Below are 18,589 nucleotides of genomic sequence, written 5' to 3' on the forward strand. Positions count from 1 at the left end.
AGTTTGTTACACAGTTAACCGTATATATCGTTATTGTTTACACTCTGTTTCCAGATGTCCACCCATGTCCACCAACAACAACACCTGCAACATCAACAACAACAACACCTGCAACATCAACAACAACAACACCAGCAACAACTACACCACCACCACCACCAACAACAACAACACCAACACCACCAACAACTACAACGCCAACAACAACAGCACCAGCAACACCAACAGCAACAACTACAACACCACCAACAACACCACCACCACCAACAGCAACAACAACAACGCCAGCAACAACAACAACACCAACAGCACCACCAACAACACCAACAACGCCAGCAACAGATACAACGTCGTATACATCGACCGTAGCCCAGACAGGTAATAGAACGCATAGCGTAGTAAAGAAAAACGTCAATATTCATCGAACTGTGTTATTTCCACGTCATAGCCATAGATGTATTACTATGATGAAATAACTGCTAATGTCACACTAGTGGTTAAAGTGTTAGCTCGTCACGCAGAAATGGGGGTCCGATTCCCCACATGGGTATAATATGTGAAGCCGAATTCTGGTCCCCCGTGATATTGCTGGAATATTGCTAAAAGCGGCAGAAAACTAAACTCACTCACTCACTTTCTTACAATTTCAATGGCTGAAAATATGATATATCCTGATTACGGTCACTGTTGTGTAAATGTTGTTATGTGATGTTGTTGCTGTGTGACGTTACGGTCACTGTTGTATAAATGTTGTTATGTGATGTTACGGTCACTGTTGTATAAATGTTGTCATGTTGATGTTACGGTCACTGTTGTCATGTGATGTTACGGTCACTGTTGTATAAATGTTGTTACGTGATGCTACGGTCACTGTTGTATAAATGTTGTTATGTGATGTTACGGTCACTGTTGTATAAGTGTTGTTATATGATGTTACGGTCACTGTTGTGTAAATGTTGTTATGTGATGCTACGGTCACTGTTGTGTAAATGTTGTTATGTGATGTTATGGTCACTGTTGTGTAAGTGTTGCTATTTGATGTTGCGGCCACTGTTGTGTAAATGTTGTTATGTGATGTTACGGTCACTGTTGTGTAAATGTTGTTATGTGATGTTACGGTCACTGTTGTATAAGTGTTGTTATGTGATGTTACGGTCACTGTTGTATAAGTGTTGTTATGTGATGTTACGGTATAACTGTTGTATGATGTTACGGTCACTGTTGTAAATGTTGTTATGTGATACGGTCACTGTTGTGTAAATGTTGTTATGTGATGTTATGGTCACTGTTGTGTAAGTGTTGCTATTTGATGTTGCGGCCACTGTTGTGTTAGTGTTGCTATGTGATGTTATGGTCACTGTTGTGTAAATGTTGTTATGTGATGTTACGGTCACTGTTGTATAAATGTTGTTATGTGATGTTACGGTCACTGTTGTATAAATGTTGTTATGTGATGTTACGGTCACTGTTGTATAAGTGTTGTTATGTGATGTTACGGTCACTGTTGCTATTTGATGTTGCGGTACTGTTGTGTTTGTGCTATGTGATGTTATGGTCACTGTTGTGTAAATGTTGTTATGTGATGTTACGGTCACTGTTGTGTAAATGTTGTTATGTGATGTTACGGTCACTGTTGTATAAATGTTGTTATGTGATGTTACGGTCACTGTTGTATAAGTGATGCTATGTGATGTTACGGTCACTGCTGTGTATGCGCTGTTTACTAATGCTGTTGTCGATCTTGTGTGAGTGTAGTAGTCTGTCATACTTCCTGAAACAAAAATACCCAATGCAGCTCATGCAAGTCTAGAATATGTGGCAACTCTAGATTAAAATTAAGACAATCTCTGAGTTCCTTTTATATTATATTAGCATTAATTAGAAACCGTATTTTTCTGTAAAATGTGTTACCTGGATGTTAGTCTTTGAGTGTAGCTATGTGAGGTTATGGTCCCTTGTGATGTTTTGTGAATGCTGCTATGTGATCCTCCTGGCAGTGTGAGAATGTTACTGTGCGATGCAACCTGCCTAGCGGTGAGAGTTTTGCTACGTGATACGTATGGATGAGACAAGCGATCCCATCAAAATCAGGCTCTGCTTGTTGCGCTGTGCCCTGTTTGACAACGTACCACCCGCGGTTGTAAAAGTGTCAAGGATTAAATTCAACGCATCTCCGTGAACTGCACGAACTGCGTATTAATTATGACAAAGCGTCTTCAGGTGGCATTTAAGGAGTTTCAGTTGCACAATAAAAAAACAATCGGATTATTTTTATCACACATGTTAGAAGGAACTACATAACCTACCAAATAGTCCAAAAGTGACGCATAACCAACTGGACCACAAGAATCTATATGCGTTTAGTCTGTATCAGAATTGTTGTACACAATTCACTTATGACACATTAGTGAGTGAGTGAATTCAGTCTTACGCTTTTAGCAATATTCCAGCAATTCCAGCTTCACACATTGTACCCATGTAGGGAATCGAACCCGGGTCTTTGGTGTGACGAGCGAACGCTTTAACCACCAGGCTACTCTCACCACCCTTTATGGCTAATTAACATAATGCACAATGAATTGGTTTACACACCCCGTGTGGGTGTGTGCGTGCGTGCGTGCGTGCGTGCGTGCGTGTGTTTATATGTCTATTTACCATGCAGCATGTGGAGAGCCCCAGGAGCTCCGCCAGGGTTTGAACCAATACTTTCTCTTTGGTCTGTGTGAACAACCTATCTCAGCCGCCATCGACCAATGTTCTGCCTACAACTCGTCCCTGGCCGTTCTGGTGTCGGAGGATGAGCTACAGTACCTGGCGGCTCACATCGGAGGACAAAGGTGAACTTGGTTGTCAACAACAGATATTTCAACAAATTTGTGATAACGAGCCACTTTTCCATGGAAAATGGCACATTTTGAAGTTATGGAAAAAAATCATTTTAATGAAAAGTATAACTGGCAATAATAATTTCTCCCTTACGCTTGCGCATATTTTGTTGTTTGGCATGTTAAGGGGGCGTTTGCTTCCTTTAAGTATTTTCTCCTTTTTGTGCATTTATTTTTTTATTTACTTTTCTTTTCTTCTATTTTTTGGGGTTGGATGTTATTCTCTGGAGTTGACGTTAATATATTTGTATCATACATAACACGTGAAGATCCGGGTTAGAACAGCTCTTCAGTAATCCATGCTTGTCGTAAGAGGCGACTAACGGGATCGGGTGGTCAGGCTCACTGACTTGATTGACACCTCAGCGTATCCAAGTTGCACAGATCGATGCTCATGACGTTGATCACAGGGTTCTCTGGTCTAGACTCGAATGCTGGAATATTGCAGAGAGCGGCGGTAAACACCAAACCAACCAACCATTCATATACTCTCCCAAAAAAGAAACGCATCGTAAAAATAGCAATTTCATGTAGCAATGAATTAAAACGTGATTCATTTTACAAAAGGTTTTGCTCTGTTTATGAGTCCTATGGTGTTTATGTTTTGAAACATCACAACAAAACGCACCATCCGTAAAATACCCGTATGTAACAGCATGATTTTCAATTTCGGCGTGTAGTGTCACAGAATACACAATTCACATGCAATGCACGTGAAAGTTGGGGATCAGATAGTCTCAATGATGGGTATAAAAGGTTGATCGCTGTCTGTCGATTATTCACTGTATTTGGAATATTGTTGACGAACGCAAAATGCGACGTCTAAGTGAAGCCAACCGTCCTATCGCCATTGGTTTGCTTGAAGCTGGCCAGTCTCAATGTGCAGTTGCCCGACGCATGAATGTTCACCAAAGCACCATTTTACGGCTCTGGGAGAGATATCGCCGGCAGAATGCGGTAGCAGATGCCCCTCGTAGTGGGCGACCTCGAGGGACAACTGCGGCGCAGGATCGCTACATCACCTGCGTCATCGAACAGCTACGGCGACCAGTACCGCTGGACAAATACCCGATTTCTGCACAGACCGTCAGGAACAGGTTAAGAGAGGCTGGTTTACGTGCCAGAAGACCTTATTTTGGCCCTGTGCTTCGACAACAACATCGTCGACATCGAGTTCAATGGTGCACCAGCGTTCAGGCCTGGAACCTACCGAATTGGCGTAGAATCTGGTTCAGTGATGAATCACGATTTCTATTGGAACGACGCGATGGAAGAATGCGGGTGTACAGACGTCGACGTGAACGTTTTGCCGACGCTTGCGTTCCCCAGGTGGACAGGGCAACCTGACAGCTCAACGGTACTGTGACGAAATCCTACGCCCACACCTCCTTCCAATCATTGATCGCCAGAGGGAGTTGTTTCAACAGGACAATGCCAGGCCCCACACAGCACGTCACACTAGAGACTTCCTCCAGAACCACAACATCAATGTGCTCCCCTGGCCCTCAAGATCACCGGACTTAAACCCGATCGAACATCTGTGGGATGCCCTGGACAGACGGGTGCGACGCCGTAACCCTCAGCCCCAGACACTTCAGCAACTCGCACAGGCACTACAGGCAGAGTGGGCTGCGATTGGGCAACACGAGATTCTGAGACTTATTCGTTCGATGCCGAGGCGATGCCGTGCAGTTCTGGATGCCCACGGTGGTCACACGAGGTATTGACTTCAGCGCCACCACACGTCTCCATGTGACACTCAAACTGACTTTTCTCTAGTTGGTGCCAAAGACGGATAAATAGTTGAAATTCCTATATGCGTTTCTTTTTTGGGAGAGTATATATGTATCCAACAGATCCAAGATTTTTAGCATGCCCTCAGTTCTCATTCATCTTATTCTTTCTAATTACGATTTCTGATTTCTTTTCTCACTTAAACTGTGCGGGCCTTTTGAGCCAAATTGGTTCTTGTCATATGTGTGCCTGGATAAGTTGTCCTACTTTCGGGAATGAATATGAATGTTCAGTCACTTTCTTACAGAATACAAAAAATGTTCCAACAATAAATGGATCATTATATTGTTTGTTTAGTCATATTCCACAGTTTTGTGTCGTTATACAGTTTATGTCTTTCAGAAACGGAAGTTGGCCATTTTGGATTGGTGGACTTATGCAGACCGGAAATTGCGTCCTTGTCACCTTTGATCAATCAGTCGTGGCTAATATCACTGAAAGGAAGTTCACGATTAGCATTGGCCACAGCTGTCACGAGTCTCATGTGTTCGTCTGCAAAACCGTGACCGGTACGTGGAAGCAAATGATCTTGTCTATTCAGTTATGAACCTCGGGAGATAGTAGAAAATGGGAAGGTCCACTTATTTTTTAACATATACACAGTGTATGTTTGATTTTGTCAGCTTAATGTGGTTTGAAAGTCCGAAGTGACGCTCAGCATAGGTTGTCTATAAATAGCACTATGTCTTAATCACTACAATGAGTAAATATATGAAAGCACTTGGGCGAGTTGATTGAAAACGTTGAATATTTTATCGTCGGTTAAGTTTTGGAAATATTTCATCTTAAAACAGGCGGTGGCTCTGACCATAGCCGCGATTACCTTTTAGGAACCCGGATGTTGATTTTGTGAAACGTTTGCCGAATAATCAATAGAAAAGTAGACTATGATACAGACGAGTGGACAGCTTGCCTCTAGAAGATGCTACCTTTTTAATGTTATTGTGGGGCATTGGGATACTTGTAGCTAAAGATTTCGCTCGTCACGCCGAAGATCCGGGTTCTATTCCCCACATGGGTATAACGTATGAAGCCCATTTCTGGTGTCCCGCTGTGATATTACTGGAACATTGCTAAATGCGGCGTAAAACTAAATTCACTCATTCACTCACTCATGTTAATGTTGTTTTTATCAGATTTCGCACATGAGAATCTAGTGCTGCAGCGTAGACAGCAAGGCACGGTGATGGACCATCGTCCAACAGCTATATTTCTTGGTTCTGTTGGTGTCGCAGTAATGGTGGCCGTGCTTCTGTTTGTTGTCGTCATTGACGTACCCAATTTGGTCGCTGACATGGCACGGGCTAAGCAGAATCTAAAACGATCCACAACACATTCGACCAGAAACGCAAAGACGAAAGATGTTACCAAGACAACACCTTAACTGACATATTGATGCCGTGGTTCTGGAATATCAATTACAATTGTCCAGCCAATTGCATAAAATGAGTGTTGATCATAAAATTTGAAAACAAATGTATATGCGTTGTCTATTACAGTTGTTGTAAATATGAAACTTTTAGTAATAAATATTCTTCTGCCTTCACATGAAAGTATTATGAACAGAGTGTTTCATTTTGGCATTTCCAAGTTTTTTCATATTGAATGCGATGATAGGTCAAACACAAAGAAACATTACATATCAAGTTAATATATGTTCATGGCTGGAAATGGCCAGGAAGCAGCCCAAACCATTTCAAATGGTGACTGTATAACCTTTCATATTTATATCGGCAGCTGGTTCCCGGTTTGGTTAGGTCAGCGGCAGAAATGCTGTTTTACTTTGTTTTCATTCAGGCTGAACTGAGTATATAGATGGTTGTTGGGACCCCCAAAAGAGGTCCAAGCACATACATACATGAAATTCTTCAAAGGCATTCAGAAGTTGGTGTAGTAATACAAGATAAATCTTATGGATAACAACTTCTTAAATCAAGAAGTTGTTATCCATAAGATTTGTCTTGTATTACATGCATACATGATCTCATAAAATAATCGAGTCTGGACCAGCCTATCCAGTGATTGCTACCAGCAGCATCGATCTTCGCAGTTACAATGACGTGCATCAGCCAAGTCGGCGAGACTGACCACCCGATCCCGTTAGTGATGCATGGGTACGGCAGGTACCAATTCTAACCCGGATCTTCGCGGGTACCAGTCTTAGTAAACCTAGGTTCAGTTTTATTCGTTACACTGCTATACTGATAGCAGTGTAACGAATACTACTGAGCCTAAGTTTACTTAGACTGCGCGGGTACCGAAGTGATACCGATCTTACACGTTAACCCTTTGGTGAAACACACGAGAAAGGGTACAGTGATAACACACATATAAGCAACATTATAGGAGTGAAACAGTATTCTGTATGCCTCTCAAGAAACTCATAGGACGTCATGTGTTTGGTACATGAAAATTAAAAGAGTTTTCTTTCAACGTTATACACTAAACGCCAAAAGAAACGTTACCCTCCTTCTTTAATGACGAAGGTACCTATCTTCAGCTGACGTTGTGATGCGTGGACGTCCACTTCTTGGACACTATACGGTGACCCCAGTCTGTCTGAAGCCCTGAATAAATCTTATAACCGTGATACTGAGGCATCCGAGGGCGTTGGCAACAGCATTGTATGTCGACCCCATCTGCACAACCCCAATGGATCTTTCTCTCTCTTCAGCGTTAATCGTGGCATATTTCTCGTACTTGTGTATCATATCATGTATTCTAGGCTCTCTTCATACCCTGTACAATCATTCTACATGTGAAATGGATGTAAATACTGCTTGAATATTGCTGCATTTTGGCGATTGATACTGCTATGTGTAAGCAGAAAATAGAAAAATGTTACTTTGCAAGCAAACAATTTAACAAAGATAATTTAAGATGTTCCTAAACATTTTTTACATTATCAAAAACACGTTTTACTTGTTTTCACTAATGCAAATCAGTAGAAAATGTTTTAAAAGACTGAAATCACAGGAATGATTATTTTACAATTTTACACACTCTACAACAGTTGTTTCTTGTTTTCATAGTTAAAAAATGACACTTTAAATGGTTTATCATTGTCCCAAAGCAGAATTGTATTTCAACCTTTCTTTTGGACATCAAAATTACTGTTATTGGTTTCTTTCGACATGGACGAATATAGGACAATTTAACTCTTCTGAAAAAGATGCATTTCACCTAAATATGAATGCATTTGAGAATTGTTTTTCGTGATTTGCATAAAGCTGTTTTATTAAGCTTTCTTGTAAACTAATACCTTCTAAGATATCTTTGATAGTTTTTCAGTAATTCATAAAAGTAGGAGGGTAACGTTTCTTTTGGCGTTTAGTGTATATAAGTTGTAGCGAGCATATATATTTTCTTGTTTACTGATAATCAGTTGTCACGATCCACGCAACTGCAATGATGAAGTAGGAGGGTAACGTTTCTTTTGGCGTTTAGTGTATATAAGTTGTAGCGAGCATATATATTTTCTTGTTTACTGATAATCAATTGTCACGATCCACGCAACTGCAATGATGTGGTAGTCAGCGGACCACGGAAACATTCGGGCAAATAGCCGCGCAATTCGTTGACATTTACAGATTCTGTGTCTCTTCATGTTTACAAAGCTCCACGACTGATAAATGACAAAGTACAAAATCGATCCTTTAGATCCCGAGGTTATTAATCATGGCAATTAAATCAGAAAGATTAGCGTCGATCTCTCCTGTTACATCAGTTTGTGTATAGATACATCCGGCGGGTGTAATGGAGATACCACTCATCCTTGTGTTTCTACTGCCAGCTCTAGGTAAGTGTGCTTGTGTATAATTCCATAGTGATTTTGCATAATTCAATAATATGGCAAAATCAATGTGCATATGATAGACTGAGTGTTCCAATTTTCTCAGTCATCCTTTTATACAATTTTTACCACATTTTATATTTCATAACCAGTGGAATCTAATTGGGGCGATAATCGTGATTGGTCATTCTTTGGAGTTGACATTCAATATACATATTAGACAAACTGCGATACTAATGTTTCTTGAATGAAAAAGATATAGTTACTTCCTTCACGTATATTTTCAAATTATTGCAGTACAAACACCAATCGCCCAATCAAAAGTGATTAGAAACAGCAATGTTTCTAGTTTTCTAGTACAACATTGTAATTTATCTACTCAATTCTATTCATTGTATTATTCAGAGTTCAGTACAGCCACCTGTCCTCCCGGTCCGTGGTCTGAGAGGGGAGGCTACTGCTACGCCACCTACTACACCTACAAGACCTTCTACGACGCCAAGAAGAGCTGCTTGCGTGAGGGAGCTCACCTGACCAGCGTCCAGTCCAGAGATGAGCTGACCCTTATCACAGCACTGTCCTCGGGGTAAATCTCTATCTCATCATTGTCCTGCGAAACATTGGAAATGAAACTTCAGCTTGGTGCTTTGCTAAAATGAATATGTTTGTCCTTTTCCCAAGCGGGCACCTGTATGGAGCTACTATGTTGAAAACAAGTTTACCAATGATTAGCAGAGAAAATCAAATTATGTATATAACAAGTCGATAAATACTCGGTAGCGCCAGTGTTGATAAAATGTTTCTTGTTAAGTTACTAAGTATATGTGTCAGCTTTCTATGAAACGTCAGACAGATGGATAACGTTTCTTCGCGATCGGATTTTGAGGTAGTGAGCATTGAACATTAATCTCAGGCAGAATTAACTGTTAATCTCACTCAGAAGAGACCACCGGTTTTCTTTACAGTTAGTGAATATATATATATAATTATACGCTGCTTTAGCAATATGCCAGCAATATCACGACGGGGGACACCAGAAATGGGCTTTAGACATTGTACCCATGTTGAGAATCGAACCCAGGTCTTAGGCTTTGATGAGTCCATGCCTTAACCACTGGGCTACCCCGCCGCTCTTCTGATTTAGAGTTAGTGAGTGGATTAACAGAGACCTATGTCACTACAGGGAGCTGGACAACAACTTCTGGGTAGGCCTCGAGAAGGTCGATGGGGCGTACAAGTGGACAGACGGGTCACCACTCATCACGTGGGCAAACATGCCGGTGAAGCTGACCCACGGTTTTAACTGTGGGGCCGTGGCAGCTGATTGGTTGGTGACACGGCCCTGCTACTACTCCTACTACTACATCTGCAAGAAATTGCCAGGTAAAAAAAACATGTGTAGAGTTAGAGTTGGAGATGGAACAGGGTAGAGGTAGAGGCAGAAAAGGATTAAGGTAGAGGCTGGATTAGGGTAGAGGCAGAATAGGGTAAGGGTGGAGTGTGTAAGGAGAGTCGGACAGAGGCAGAGTGGGGTAGTGGTAAGATTGGGGTAGGGGCTGGACTGGAGTAGAGGTAGCGGCATGAAGGGTGGTGTCTGTAACATTAACATCTTAATTTGCCTTAATGTAGGAATTTGTAAGGATGTTGATAAAAGTTGGTGATACGTGTGTTTTGTAAATGAAGGGTGCTACCGGTACCTAGGGCAGGACATTCTCCACGTTGTCGCGAACACCCGGTGTCATCACTGATTTTTCATATAATTTTCATTTTTTTCCCTTTACACCAAACGGAATTTGCTTCTGAGGAAAGTCAACATTGACGTTCCGTACTATATTATTTTTATCGATAACTTGATATGTTTTATTTTGTTTTATGTTTAATGTATTGTATGGAGAAAAAAAATTTATGTTTATGTTCCAGCAACGTCAAGTACAACTACAACTACTACAACAACTACAACACCCACTACGACAACGTCTATCACAACTGCAACCCCTTCTACAACCACAAGGACTACTACAACGACAACCTCTACTACAACTACAACTCCTACTACAACCACAACTACTACAATGACTCCTACCACAACCACAGTACCTACTACTACTCGAACAACAACTCCTACCACAACCACAGTACCTACTACTACTCGAACAACAACTCCTACCACAACCACAGTACCTACTACTACTCGAACAACAACAACTACAACCAGAACAACTACGTCTCGAAGACCACCAGCAACTACTACGACACTCATTACAACTACAGTCTTTGTTTTAAAGACAACACTTGCAGGTAAGAAAATAGAAATTTAACACATTATCACTAAAAAGACGCAATTCCTAGATGTAAAAATGTCGGAAGGCTGAAAATGGAACAAAACTGAATGACTCTAAGCAATGTATGAAATAAGGCCCGTCCGACCGACCGAGACGGTCTAGATTTCTGAGATTTCTAAATTTACGGTTAGCCAGCCCGATGGTCTGGTAATTTTTTTATATGTTCCATACATCTGATTGAATTCACCATATTTGGTCTGGTTAAATCCATTTTGGGCTGGTAACATTTTGAAATTACCAACCTTGATGTCTGGCTGGAGTTTTGGCTTGTTTCATACACTGCTCTAAGACTATTCATGATAGCAAATAAAACAAAAAACGTGTGTATTTTCACTCCAGTCCGGAAGAACCCCGACACGGAGAGTGTCCCGGACAATCGTCCTAGCGCTGTGGCGATTGGAGCTTTCGGGATCTTCATTCTGGCTGCCATCTTGGTTACGATATTTCTCTTGGATATTGGCACGTTTGTGAAACACTTCAGATGGATGCGGAGAAATATCAGAAGCTTCTGCCGCCGGCGTCGTGAGGACAGGAAGGTTATTTTCGACAGTGACGACGACAAATTGTAGACGAGGGAGCACTCCTCCATGATTTGATATTCATAGGATATGTATAGCGCCTCCATGCATACAGTACTGTCCACTTGGTCAACCTTCCGGTCAGAACCGTCGAGAGCGGACACACATTAACACAAAGGCATCACTCTATGTAATGTTTGCTTCGTTAGTCGAAATAAAAGCGATAGAAACTCTCTCCATCATCCTACTATTTGCCGACTCCCCTGTACGATTGTGACTATATCATAGCCATTTCCTTTGGTTATTAACTAGTGATGATACAAGCTGTTAGCGAAAAGGTGAATTTTGGAATCGTGTCCAAATTTGGAAAAACATGTATTTTAGGCGTAAAATTTATAATTGAAATAGATTTACTACTCGTTAGTCTCGCAGCCACTTTGGGTGTATGTTATACTAAACAGATGGCATTACACTCAAAAAACACATTCGTGAATGATAAATATTCTTTACAAACTGATTCACCGTTTCGTTGGCAAATTGTTAATATCTCTCGGTGAAGTGTTTTAGCCTATTTTCGCCCATAAACCTTACTTAGTCTGCAAATAGTGCCTGATTTCGTCCTCAGCAACTCATGCTTGTCTTAAAATGCTAAAGGTTATTACAAATGTCTCACTGAACAAATCGGGTAGAATTCTTTAATAGGATTAAGAAGGGTACAAATGATATTATTTAATTCGTGTCCCCTATGGAATCCTTTGCAAAAAGCCGACCATTGTATGGCTGAGGTACCTTTTTCAGCTCAAACTCCGTGAAATAGGCTCAACCTACTAGAAATCATGTGAATTCAGTTTCATATACACTTCATTTGTCGTTTTACCGAAGGTATCACCTGTTATTTGTATCTGTAACTGTCACCTTTCACCGATAGTGCCATTAAGTCCACGTCAGCGGTTATACTCATACAATTGCTATCTCGCCTTTAACGTTTCCTCTAACCCACTGACCTCTCTAAGATGTGGCCTTTCGGGTCTTTGTCCTTTATTGATGCCCTGAAATCCTGTTCTAAAGTAAAAACGAAGTTATAAAAACCGTTTTCCCGAGACGTCTATAATTCACTTTAACTGTTGGTTAAAGAGAAAATAAAATGGTTAATTTTTGTGTGATACAAGTATAAGCATAATTTTGACACACGTTAGCATTAATTCGCTGCTGTCAAAATGTAACACTAATTCCCGGTGCGATTTAAAAACAACGTCATTTCAGCATAGAGAGACGTTGTTCCCGCTCAGTGGCACGTACAGTCAGCTCCTGTCAGCCGGACTGTCTGTCTACAGTCGGACCGCTTCAAGTGGACATACAACGTAAACCAAATGTGCAGTTAACTTAACTAATTGCGTAGTATTCATTACCATATGGTTCATTAAATACATAGAGGTCAATTTCATCAACGGCATATTCTACATGGATACAGTAACCTACAGTTACACAAATCAGGGTCACGATTTTTCATTTAAAGTCTTCTCGGATGGTTAGAGATACTCGTAAACGTGACACGAAAACGTGACAATGTTGAATCTGCCTCTCTAAGACAAGCGGCATGTTGAGGTCAGAGGTCATGTTTAATCATGCACGTCACGTCACGTGATGTGCCATGATGGTGTTTCCAGCACTGTGGGGCGATCCTCCAAGCAGCAGGCAGGTCTCTGGAGCTCAAGCGTCTTTAATACAGAGGTGTTGCAAGTCTTCAAGTGACCTTTAACATTTCGACTGACCTTGACACTAAAGGCTTGAATACCCCTTTTCGTGCAAAGTATTCGTGTTAAAGGTTAACTGTTTCGTTCATCAGCGATTCTCACCGAGTGATTTACATATATGGGCATGATAATTTGAAGTTACCCGGACTACGCCATCCCAGTTTTCTGTGAAACATGAAGGTGCTAGTAGCTTGGATGTGCCTTGTTGTATTGGTCCCCATGATCAACGCTTTAGGAAGCCCTCTACCTGGCTCCTGTCGAATATGTCAAAGAAGGGGCATGTGTAAACCTCCCGATTGCGTGTGTTGCAGTGACAGAATGCCCTTTCCTAGGAGGAAGACGCCCCAGATGGTCTATTTTACCTTTGATGACGCTGTTGCCAGTCAAATCATTCCATATTACAAGAAACTGTTTCCTCCAGATAGGTTCAACCCAAACGGTTGTCCTATAGCCATGACATTGTTTGTGTCAGATAAAGACACAATATATTCACAAGTAAAAGACTTTTACGACCATGGAATGGAGATTGGTGTTCACAGCGTCACCCACGATCACCTTACGCCAGAAACGTTTGCTCAGGAAGCTCAAGGCCAAAAGGATAAGTTAGTTGCTGCTGGAATACCTGAAAAGTCCATCACGGGTTGGAGGAGCCCATTTCTAGAAGTTGAAGGTAATACCCAGTTTAAGAACCTAACTTATCTAGGATTTACATATGATGCAACACTTTCTACAGCACAAACTGATGGCCGTGGGAGATCATTCCCCATACCCTTTACACTTGATTATGGTTGGCCTTTCAGCTGTAGGATTAATGATTGCCCAACCGAGCCTCACAAAGGATTCTGGGAAGTTCCGGTTGTAGAACTGCGCATGACTCATGATCGACCGTGTGTCTATGTCGACGCTTGTCCTATACCATGGGGCAACCAATCAGCGGCTTCAGAGTTACTTTGGCATAATTTCAATCGCTACTATGAAGGGAACCGTGCCCCACTTGGATTCAACATGCATGCTGGCTGGTTTTATGATCCAACCAGATTAAAAGCCATGGACCAGTTTATCGAAGCTTTGTCTCAGAAAGATGATGTTTACATTCTTACTATCAGCCAAGTTATTGAATGGCTGAAGAACCCAACTCCGCTTGATGGTATTAAGTACTTTGACCCTTGGGGTTGTACCCGAAGTAGAAAAATAATATTTCCAGAAGACAGACAATTATGGAAGGATGTGCATCATCATTCCCACCATAACAGCGGAGTGTCTCAACCATGGTTACAACATCGTGACACTGTTCAGGAACAGCAGCAGGTAGCACCTAAAGAGACTGATCCAAAACTTCAAGGTACACGATCAGGCACACATTCTTCCTCGTGGTGGCAGAACCATAGCTGGTTGTTTGAACGTAAAGGTCAACCGAGAAAGGAAGTTGATCAGAATACTGGTAATCCTCCTGAAGCCAAAGCTCCTACAGAACCCAAACGTAATGTTGTATACACGATCAAAAAGAAACCAGAGATGGATCCAATGAGTGATACTCCCATGGGTGGCATTGGGCGAATGATGGGGTCCAAAAGGTCAACTTCACAATCAGCTGCCCCTGCACCAAAACCTCGGACAGAGGGACCAAAACCGTCACAGGTTGAGCCAGATAGCCACTCATCCATTTTATGGACTATAGGGTCAAAGGTTCCTGATACAAGAAGAAAGGCTCCTAGTGACAGCAATACGGGACGACTGATGAAAGTTCTATTTGAAGCTGATTTGCAACATAGAGAAATGCCACAACAGAGATCAACTACAGCAAAACCTCATGTACCCAAAACAAAGTCACGGTTCCCTACACCACAACAAGCCCTTGCAAGATCTCTCCCGAGATCAGACATCAGATCAGATACAAAACTGTTTTCTGTTAATGAACGCATGCCTTCAGTTTTTCCTCAGGAGACACCTGTTTCTATTGTACCTGAAAATATGAAGATTAATTCAGCATCAACACAGGAAGTGCCTCAGCAAATAGAACAAAACAAGCAGGGGGTCAATTTAGGACCATCCCAAGAGCCACAAGGCACAGATTCTGCCAGCTTTAAAGAGAGCCAAAGAGAGAAATTGGCAAGGCTTAAGCAGCAGCTTGATGGTTTACATGCTAAGTTTATTGATGCCCCAAATGCTCCAGGCTCTCAAGTAGCAAAAACAACTCCGACAACATCCTCACAGACCCAAGTTGAGCCAAAGCGACACATCCCATCACAGGGTGAGAGACATCGTGATCAGTCGCGGCCCCGACCATCAAAAACAGGAACAGACTGGCAGGGACGAGACTCTTTGATCAATGATCAGGCACGCCTTGATAAAGACTATAGAATCCTTGATTTTATCGAGCCTCAAATCAACCAAGGCAATCGACCATCTCGCAAAAAGCCTTCCGATATTCGAGAATTCATATTTGAACCCATTAAGAGCAAAAAATCTACACCTGAAAGACGAATGCCTAATTTAAGCAGCCGTGACATCCCAGTGTCAGGCAAACCTCAAGAGCATAGACCAGATGTTCAAATGCTTGACTCTAATACGAACATACAAGCAACCATAGCTCGCCAGACTGTCAATGATGATCCATGGTCAAATCCAAGAATGTCAGATCAGTCTAGGGACATTAATGCTGGAATCAATGAGACTCCAAAATCGACCATGCCCACAGGAAGGTCACTGGAGGAACTTCCATTCCTTCCTGATCATTTAGTTGATCACCCACGTCCAGATGTTACAAAGGCACAGGTTCCTTCTCAAACAACCAGTTCCCTTGACGCTAACAAGATGACCTTTAGTTTTGGACCAATGGAACTTGAAACAAATGCACCTGCTTCTGGTGTTCCTCTTCCACCACAGCAACCTGACACTAGAGTACAGGAACCTTTCCAAAAACACAGTTCTCCCAATGCTGACAAGATGAGCTTTAGGTTTGGACCAATGGAACCTGAAACAAATGCACCTGCTTCTGGTGTTCCTCTTCCACCACATCAACCTGACACTATGATACAAGAACCCTCTCAAAACCACAGGAACAGCAATTCTGACAAGATGAGCTTTAGATTTAGGCCGACAGAGCCTGAAATGAACCAAGCATCTTCTCCTGATTTCCCACCACAATCTAGACTTCCGTTCTTACCTGACCATTTAACTGACAACCCTCTACCCGCCGTATCACAACCCAAACAACCAGCTCTTCCTGAAATAGTATTTAGATTCGGTAATCCAAACGTTCACAACAATGAACCTGCCCCTGTAAATATGCCATCAAGAAATCTTGAAGAAGAAACTAGACAACGGGAAAAGATGGACGCTTGGTTTAAACAACAACAGAAAGCAGCACAACCTGAACATGGCGTTCCTCCGGTAAATACAGCAACTGCATCTGCTGGCAGTCCAGTTAGTGAAGGAGAAAGAATATTAGACATGTTGTCCAAAATGAAAGCTTCAAATCCGTCGACCAACCATCAACCAGATTTACCGCCTGGTAATTTTGCAACCCAACGTCCAGACACATTTGATCCCAATCTGCATTTCGGCGAGACCAATCCACCACAGTTACCACCAACCCAACCTCTGTCAGCTGCAACTTCCCCAGTGGACAGATTCATGAAGATTGGGTCTTTATCTGATATTAACTTCGGCAAACCAAGTACCCTGGGTCAACCTGGTACATTAGATACAGACATAGCTCCAGAACAGTCGGCTGACTTTAACGATAAACTTTCAGCATTCTTGTCCTCACAGCGTGCGCCAGGTGCGCCAGTCAGCTCTGATTCACAACGTCAAGAAATACTCAGTGTAGAACAACCAATTGCAGGGCGCCAATCACACAATGGACCACTAAGTCCTGGTCCTTTTGTAGATTCACCAACACTTATCAACACACCAGCGCTTGATGAAATGCCTCCAGTAGACGTTCTTCCTGCTAATCAAGGGCTTCTTCCCAGTGTTCCCTACAACCCTCCAGTCACTGTTCCTCCTCGGTCCTCTGATTCCTACACAACTGAGCCTCCATATGGTGTATGTCAGCAGGATATCAACTGTTTCCTTCCTGACTGCCTTTGCAAATCTGTCGAAATTCCAGGTGGCATCCATGGATCACAAACGCCTCAAATTGTATACATCGTCATGGATGGAAATGTGAACACATACATGGAACCTAAAATCAAGTCCATATTTGACGGCACTAGAAGGAATCCTAATGGATGTCGTATTTCAGGAACAATGTTCTTGTCTCACAAGTACTCCAACTATACCATTGTAAAGTCATTGAGCCGTATCGGGGTGGAGATTGGCCTTGCAGGGATGCAACCAATAAACAACGAGAATGTTTCCCTCTTAAAGCAAGATATTGACAACCAGTTGCACAATCTAGCTCAGTATGGAGTTGATACATCTGAAGTCTCTGGCTGGAGCAGTCCTGGTCTGAACCCGAAAGGGGATAAACAATTCCGTATCCTGAACAAAAAGAGATTCTATGACTCGACGCTTCTAACCGTTGACTCAGACCAGAAACTCCTTTGGCCTTTCACCCTCGACTTCAGCTGGGGTGAACCATGTCTTATTGAAACTTGCCCTAAACAGCCTCACTATGGCATGTGGGAGGTCCCAATCATTCCACTTAAGCTAGACAAGACCAACGCCACCTGTAAATATGCTGATAGTTGCACGCTTCAGCAGATGAACGTTCTTGAAACTAAGGATTACCTTTGGGACAACTTCAAGCGATATTACAACAGCAACAAAGCTCCATTTGGCATCCGAATCCATCAGTTCTGGTTCCACACTCACTTTGCCGACAGTTTACAAGGACTTACAGAGTTCATGGATGAGATACTACAGTTAAACGATGTGTACATAACCTCAGTTGCCAAGATGTTGGACTGGCTTCAACAACCCACCCCTCTTTCTGACCTCCACCTGTTTCCGTTCTGGATGTGCTGATGGGGATATGCCAAGAACTGTTCGCGTTAGCGGGTGTTGCTGACTGCACTGCACTCGCGCTCCATCTGTTTTCATGGGCTAATTACACCGGTAAAACCTGAACTGATCACGTGTGGCCAATATGGCGGTGAGTCGCAGACGATTCAGTTGTGATTGATGCTTTTCCCCATGGGACAAACGTCTGTTGAAGGCGTATGTAGTCTGGAAAGTGCCGCCGTCAAGATCTGTGAATTATCTATGAACCCTTTTCGAGTAAACTGGCTATAAAGGAATCTTATTTATGTTCCAGCTTTCTTTGTGGTCCATTAAGTGATGTACAATGTGTACTGTGCAAGAGAATGAAGTGGGGCGGTGGGGAAACCTAGTGGTCGCACTGTAGACCCGGGTTCGATTCCCCACATGGGTACAGGGTTTGAAGCTCGTTTCTGTTGTTCCCAGCTATGATGGATTATTACCCGTAACACTCACACACTTACTTTCTCACTGCCTAGAATTAGAAGTACATTATGAGCAAACACCATTATTACAG

General features: G+C 42.2%; 2 protein-coding genes across 2 annotated transcripts; both read left to right on the plus strand.

The window, feature by feature from the left end:
• The first annotated feature begins 10,544 nt into the window (after positions 1 to 10,544).
• On the plus strand, positions 10,545 to 11,383 carry LOC124291112 (integumentary mucin A.1-like). Its single transcript, XM_046728012.1, has 2 exons — positions 10,545 to 10,770; positions 11,154 to 11,383. The coding sequence occupies exons 1-2, from the start codon at positions 10,545 to 10,547 to the stop codon at positions 11,381 to 11,383; spliced, it is 456 nt and encodes a 151-aa protein (XP_046583968.1).
• Positions 11,384 to 13,009: 1,626 nt separating this feature from the next.
• LOC124291127 lies at positions 13,010 to 18,337 on the plus strand. The gene has a single exon (XM_046728033.1). It carries the CDS (start codon positions 13,261 to 13,263, stop codon positions 18,058 to 18,060), a length of 4,800 nt encoding a protein of 1,599 aa, XP_046583989.1. The 5' UTR covers positions 13,010 to 13,260; the 3' UTR covers positions 18,061 to 18,337.
• The last annotated feature ends 252 nt before the right edge of the window (positions 18,338 to 18,589 follow it).

Source organism: Haliotis rubra, unplaced genomic scaffold (genome assembly GCF_003918875.1).
Source record: "Haliotis rubra isolate DU_JTF1 unplaced genomic scaffold, ASM391887v1 Scf482, whole genome shotgun sequence".
Classification (NCBI taxonomy): domain Eukaryota; kingdom Metazoa; phylum Mollusca; class Gastropoda; order Lepetellida; family Haliotidae; genus Haliotis; species Haliotis rubra.